General features: G+C 43.0%; 1 protein-coding gene across 1 annotated transcript in view; it reads right to left on the bottom strand.

Moving 5' to 3' along the window:
• The window catches only part of kiaa1522 (KIAA1522 ortholog), a 38,788-nt gene extending 32,849 nt beyond the window's left edge, over window positions 1-5,939 (bottom strand). Inside the window, exon 1 of the mRNA XM_046059577.1 lies at window positions 5,550-5,939. Coding sequence (XP_045915533.1) covers window positions 5,550-5,781 — 232 coding nt within the window. The 5' untranslated portion in view covers window positions 5,782-5,939. The remainder of the gene's footprint in view (window positions 1-5,549) is intronic.
• Between the last annotated feature and the right edge of the window lie 1,753 nt (window positions 5,940-7,692).

Genomic DNA, 7,692 nt, shown 5'->3' with positions numbered 1-7,692 from the left:
TACCCCCCCCCCCCCCCCCCGACATCAGACTTTCTTGTTTTGCAGCTGCAAAGTGATTTATATTTGATTACTTTACACCCACTGGACATTGATGTAAAAGGATAATCATTATTATTATTTATTTTAAATAACTGGTGATACATGAGTTAAATGTAAAACCTCATTAACAAAATTACTGAACAGTTTTTGTGGAGAATCAGCAGCCGGCTAAATCTTATTATATCTTATTATATCATATGTAAGTTTGAGCGTGTGAGGCCAGTGAGATGATAAATCAGCGTGAGACTGATGCTTAAATCAGGGACAAACATATCAAGATAAAGTGGTCTGTGTTCCAAGATGTTTTACCCAGCCCAAGCCATCAGAACATATATGGTCCCAAATGTCACTTTACTAAAGACTGACTGAATTCCTCAGTTGCTTAGTCACCGTCTGGTCTATTCTTCTCTTCACAGAGTAAAGTCAGAAAGAGGGAACACGCAGCTGGATCAGGTAAACATTGTTCAACAGGTGTATCTATTACAACAAGTTACATAACAGGAGCCACACACACGCAAAGTCTTGAGGGTCAATCTGTTGCATATGCCTGTGTATACAGACTCCCACTCCCTCACCCAACCTGATGTCTTCCAGCTGCTTCCCCGCCACATCAAACACACTCCATGTCCTATTTAACAACCCATTAGCTCTTATTCCATAAACGATGCCTATGGAACAAAAGCTCTGGTTGTTGATCACGAGTCATTTTAGTAATTGTTCCTATTGTGTAATGTATATGTAAATGTATCTCTGCGTTGTTCGCATCAGTTTTGACAAAGAGTGTGCGCTCATATTTCTCTACAAAAACATGGTAAAATATTAATAAAATGCCATATTAGCTACAGTAAAGATGACAAAACACATTATCATAAAGGATGATGAGGACAAACAAACACAGTATGTTTCCACATTACAGTGATTTTCCAGTAAGCTCTACAATGTGTTTTGCTCTGCGTGTGTGTGTGTGTAAGGGCTGTATCATCATGAGGGTGAAATTAAATCTGATTAACGCAGACATATGAAGAGTGGGGGACTGTGACCTCAATCCTTATTATGCTTTCCTATTCTTCCTACACCATCTCCATCTGCCGTTCATTCTCCCACTCTGCTGCAACGCACCTCTGCGCGCTACTCTACGGTGCCTCCTCACATTAAACGTGACCTGAAAGACGATTTACTCCGACATCACTATTGTTGCCCCACAGTACTGCTGCCACACAGCTACATGCTCCTCACAATGCCGTCGCCTGGGAGACGTTTACCTCACCTGCATGGCTTTAGGTCTGCGGTGATGGATGAGGTATTTGTTTACCCAGGTAAAATTACCTCACTCATCAAAGTGTGCGTGTGTGTGTGTGTTTGAGCGGCGGTGAATGATGTTCACAGGGATCATTGTGTGGTTGCATTAAACTTTCACACCCCTCCCTCTCTGCCGCATGCCTTTCTTTGCCCTCCACTCACTCTTCCTCATCCTGTAAAATTGCATTTAAAGGAGCCCTGAGTTGTGGCCTGTAATAGAGCTAAGGCTGTATACAAAGTTGTCTATGTAATGAGATGTTTGCTCTTCAGTTACTCTGCTAGCCCTGTAATCGGCAATATAGTTTGTGAATCTACACACCCTGACTGTGTTTTGTGATGTGGCAGCCACACGCATGCAGTTAGAGAAACTCAAACACAGACAGGGATCCATTACGAACAAAGTTTGCATTTGTGACCCACTAAAAAGTATTCTCATACAGACACGTACGCACACACACGATTTCACACATGTAGAAAATAATGGCTGCACGCACAAACACATGGAATCCCTGTGCAAAATGACCTCACTGTTCAAACAGCCAGCAGCTGAAGATGGGCTGTGTTGTGTAAAGCAGGTAGTTGCAGGGGCTCTATATGCCCTTGTGTGTGTGTGTGTGTGTGTGTGTGTGTGTGTGTGTGTTTGGAGGTGATGTAATGAGTGCCAGGGCTGGATTGGCGCCTCCCTAAGCCCAGCAATATGCTGCTGACACACAAACACAGAGATACCCTCTGATACAGGGTAGCACTCGGTCGCACGCCCTCACATAGCACTGCAGACGTCGACACACAACTTTGAACACACGCTGATTACACAATAATAAACAGTGAAGACCAACACACCCACAGCAGTGCTGAATAGAGGGCATTAAGCAATCTGGGAAGCAAATCAAAAACAGTAATATGCAGTAATGAAGCAAAAGAGACTTAAAAATGTGAAAGAAAGAGAGACGTTTGTACGTGGGCATATGTGTGTGTGTGTGCTGAGACATCGCTCTAATTAAAAAAGCATTGAGAGAGTGTTCCCTAGGAGTCCTCTCAAGGCTGAATTGGGCTTTGTGATTCGCTGTAATCTCTCCTCTCTATCGCATAACTCTAGGCCCAATCTGGCATCCTGGCTGCCCTTGATACACACACACACACACACACACACACACACACACACACACAAATGCCCGCACAAATGGCTCCCAGGAATTCAGCACATCAAAGAGTGTTATTATTAAATTTTTTTGTGTAGGAGAGGAATCTGTAAAATATAGTCGGCAGTCAGCGCTGGACTGCAGAGCTCTGGATCACGGACGAGCAGATCTGAGGCAGGCATGTCGGGACGACACGGCCAATGTAAACCCACCTACCATGGCATTGTTATAGTTAGAGCCACATGTCATTGCTGCAGGAACAAGAAGGTGCAGTGGCCCACTGGAGGAGAATAGAGCCAGATTTGTTCTGTTTTGTTGGTGTTTAAAACATCATGTCAAGTGTCTGTAAGTAGCAATAAGGGAGGGGTTGTAGATGTAGCTTATGTTACCTGATTGAGTTGTTTCCACTTGTTTCTAATGCATTCACTGGTTCAGAAACCTTTGTTGAAAGAGCAAACAGCTAACAACTGAAATTAGCAGGACAATGATAGTAGTATAAAGATCGGACAGGACGGGCCACTTTGTCAAAAAGAAACTTATAATAGTGAGCCATCCTTTTGCTTTGGAAATGGGGAAAATGTAAAAATAACCACACTAATAAAGTGTATGGATTAAACATATTGCAAATGTATGTGTACAAGCTGTTGTATAACAAGCTGTTAGACAAGGGGACTATGTGCAATATGTGTGTGTATGTGTCTGTGTGTGACAGTCTGACAGTTTTCTTTGTACAGACTTGTGCTTTTTCTCTTCAGGTTGGTTAAGGTTCAGGAAGAAGAATTTACTGGTGGGAAAACAGGCTTCACTTAACAAGACAATCCAAACAGTTTGTTCACACACAGACACACACAGGTGAGACAGAAAGCACCAGCTGTTCATGTTGGTCAAACGGCATGATTGTTCCTTCTGTCAGAATAAGACAGGACTCCCCAGGCTACAGACCTCCTTTGTATGTTGACAGCAGGTTAACTTTGACAAGATCCTGTTAATGATCGACTTTGGAATATCTTGAGAATTAAGACTCCTTCCACTTTCTGCTCTAATTAAAACAACCAATAGTAAACCCGTCTGCAGTTACATTGGTCAATCACAATCAGTCAACAGACAAACTAAAACAACAACAATAAAGCTACAGTTATTCAAAAACAATTTTCTTGCAATAAACACAATCTAAAATGCTGTGAAACAATAAGGGAACACAGTGAGCGAGCCATCTCTAGGTCACTTTTGGGTGTTCATTATTATCTGCGATCCGTTTCTTGGACCGGCTTGACAGTGGACCTCATTAGTCTTAAAATCAGAAAATCTCGGAGACAAAATGCCAAAATATATGGTTCCCACACATTCTTACCATCAGCCTTTAACCACATCCTCTGCTGGGGAATTATTAGTTAATCTTTGGTTTCAAATGGAGTTACTGTCTGTTACCCATCCAGCATTCATAGTTCTCCATAGACCTTACAAAACCACAATGTAAGGCATAATAAGGGATCATGGAAGTCCCTTTTAGGCGGAACGAGCATAAAAACCACAAAAGACCAAAAAAAGGTCTGAAAGACTTTGACTCTGGATTTCCAAGAGTTGTTGGATAGTCACTACAGTGACACACACACAATGACAGAAGAGAAAGGGGTGGCTTTAGAGTTGGAACAAAAACAGGAAATGGGGACTGTGGGTAATCTCTGTGTTGCCGACCCAAGCAAACGCATCAGTAAACAGAAAGGGGGATTAGACCCCTGTATCGTGTGGGCGTGTTGGGTGTGCGTCACTTTTAGATGTCCTAACGATAACAAAATACCTTTTACCTTCCCATCTTAATCCGAAAGGCAACACATTTCTCAGAAACATCATGACTATGCAGCCTGTGATGATGGCAGACAAAACAAGATAGAATTATACAGTAGACTTGCCAAACAATCAAATCCTTAAAAACTCTGATCCTCTGAACTAAAGTGAACCTTGGCAACAGAACAGAACTTTCATGCACCTCTTACCAGAGACAGAAACTTTATTATCATACTGATTTTCTCTAGATGATCCTTTCTTAATCCGTTTGAAAGTATGTTAAGCATAACCTTGGTAATTAAGGAAACAAAATACATTTCCTTGAAAATAGCTAGCAGTTTGATGAAATTATATTTCGAAGCTTACCTTAATAGTTTTTTTCCTACTAAACCTGAACTAATTGGATTTGTTGGCCACTTGGGGGCTGTTATGTTCACCAAATAATCGCTGACTCTGGTCTGTCTGCTGTTTGCTAAAACTTAACATTGTAGGTCTTAAAATCAAAACAATGAGCTGAAAGATGCTAAGATGCTTTGTAGAGTTGAATGGAACTGCAGTCAGGAGCAAATTCTCTGTGGGTTCGCCACTGTGAGCGACAGCTTTCACCTAACAGATATTTGACATTTGATCCACTGTTATGTAAAAATATTGATGGGGGAAGCATTAATGATATCACAGATTAATAGTATTAGTTCAGATTTAGCGTTAAAATTTAGTTTTTCACGTTCATATATACAAAGTGAGCTATAATGAGTAATTCAAAAGTGATTCAATTTTGTGACAAAATACTGAGCCTTGAACTTTTTTCTTCAACACATCATGCCTCTTTGCCACTCGTTGATATAAGCGGCATGGTATCGAACACAATAAGCCCGAAGCTCCGTGTTCACATACATGTTCTGTGTTTGCAAAACTTCTGGAGATACTGATATTGAGTGAGTGAGAGCATGCACAGCTCGTGCACGAGAAGTGATTGACACTGTGTTAAAGACTCCTCCTGGCTGTTTTGACTTGCAGTGGATTCCTGCAAATGGCATTAGGAGCACTAGGAGGAGCCAGAGGAACCTTTAATTATCCGTCTACTACTGTCAGGATACAGTAATAGTTTTAGCAAATATACCAAAAAGTTACTTTTATAAAGGTTACCTACTGAACCTTTAAATATTTACAAGGGTGTCATTTTCAGAGACCTAGGAGCTTCCTCTATTGTCTTGTCATTTGTCATAGAAGCATCAGCTGATCACCTCAAATTAAAAAAGGTTAAATATAACATCTTGACCCACTCACCTTTTGTAGGGTCATGGTTCTGAAGTCCCAGTTTGGCATCTGTCACACCAATACAAGTTCGGTTCAGCCCATTGCCGACATTCTTCTTCCTGCGGCTGCCCTTTAACCAGCTGAAGGCCTGTCCCAGGGAGCTTCCCGGCTTCTTCTGCCCACGCTGAGCCCTCGCCTCCCGGGCTAAGATCTCAGTGATGTCCCTGGGCACCAGGTCGCCTGTAGACCTCCTCCGGGACATCCTGGAGGTTGGTCCTGGCAGCTAAGGTCCGGTGCCTCCACTCGGATCAGTGTGTCTTCTCAGAGGATCTGAAACGTCCCTGCTCTCCACAGTTTGATTAACCCCTCTGTCCCTCTTGGGCCTCGCTCAGTGTCTCTGTTTTTCCTGTCTGTCACCACCTGGGACAACAATGAGATCAGCAGGATGAGAGAGAGGGCGAGATGGAAAGACAGAAAAATAGGGTAAAGATGAAAGCCAGAGGGAGAACAGAGTGACGATAAAAAGCAAGAACAAGATGAAGAAATGAGCAGATTCATTATAACAGGGAGATTAACTGGAATAAGTCAAACTCACAGAGGATTATTACAAAATAAAAAGGATTGTGAAATAAAGAATTTTGAAAATAAAAGCAGAGGAGGAAACAAGAAAATACACCAGCCTAACTGATAACAATGTATCAAGAGCCCTCCCACATTGCCCTACTAAAGTTTTCCCTCCACTCATCCCCACCCTTTTTCTATTTTCTCATTTTTGTATATGTAGAGAAGCCCCCGGGGAGGAGAGCTTGATGTCTGCTGCATCTATGTGTGTGTGTATGTGAGACATGTGGTTCACATCAGTAGAAAAGTGTGTATGGGTAAGTTGGTGAAGAGAAAGAAGCTCAATTCAACTAAAACTAGCAGTGGAAAACTACTACAAAGTGAAAATGCGTACTTTACTACATAAAGACACATGTAAAGAAAGCAAATGCTGTCACATTAGCATACAATCCAAAACATTTGCTGTAAAATGGTCAGACAGAACATAACTGTATACAACTTACTTAGCGAGCGAGCTGTCCTCTCCTCTGCTCTCCTCTTTTCTCTCAGCCTGAGAACAGCTTTGCAGAGCGTGTGTGTGTGCATGTGTGTGTGTTTAACAGAGTGAATGAAGGTCCATGCTCTCTGAGTATGAGCCCCTCCCTCTGCATGAGAGCCAGCCTCTCGTCCCACCTCTCACAGTGTTGTTAGGAGTTAGCCGCGCCATTCCAGCGCTAGTTGCTTCTCCTCATGTTCCAGACAGCCAGTATTTAGCATTTTAGCTCCAGCATTGAGTCCTTCACGGGAGCTGCACGGGTCATTAGTAGTTACTTGTCCTGCTGTTTGCTTTCCTTATGTCTTTCCTCTTAGCCCCCGTTCCGGGGATCAGGTGCAGGCACCCCAGTATCCCTCAGGAGGGGAACACCTGGGCCACGAAACATCATGGCAGCTAGGAAAGACAACCGTGGACCAGTGTATCCATGGAAGTCAAAATACAAGACAACATGTAGGGGAGGGGGCAGTAAAAAGAGGAAAAGGAAACCAGATGGCAAGGTTCCCTGGGATTACTACTGAGCAGTCTGGTGTTGGACTGGCAAAGGTGAAGAGGTTCAGCTGTTTTCTGCAGATAGGAGGGAGTGGCTCTTTCTTGTCACTGCCCAGCCAGGTGGAAACCCGATATCCCTTGTTAAAAATAACACACACACACACAATCAGACAGACAGGTAGGGCGAGTCACAAGGGAGCTAGTTACCTTTAATTATTGTCCAGTTGTGCTCAACCCCAACATACAGTACAAGCTCTGCCACTGAACTCTGAAGTGAGATTGCACTGTGGTGGGGATGAGACGAGCTGACATCACTGTATGTGTGTGGGTGGGGGGTGACACTCAGAAGTGGGTGGAGTGCATGTTTGTGTGTTTGTGTGTGTGTGTGTGTGTGTGTGTGTGTGTGTGTGTTGTGGGACTGGCTCATCTGGTTTGAATGTAGAGAGGTCCCACTGGGGTAAGGAAGAGGAAGCAGGGGGTAGAGGAGGTAGATGCACCTGCAATACAATCTGCAATACAATTTGTATATGAGAAACATTTGGTTTCATTCAGCTTCTTGTAAATTCTATGCTAACGGAACAGCACTGA

Source organism: Micropterus dolomieu, linkage group LG09 (assembly GCF_021292245.1).
Source record: "Micropterus dolomieu isolate WLL.071019.BEF.003 ecotype Adirondacks linkage group LG09, ASM2129224v1, whole genome shotgun sequence".
In the NCBI taxonomy this organism is placed as follows: domain Eukaryota; kingdom Metazoa; phylum Chordata; class Actinopteri; order Centrarchiformes; family Centrarchidae; genus Micropterus; species Micropterus dolomieu.
This window is presented reverse-complemented; position numbering and strand designations above follow the sequence as displayed.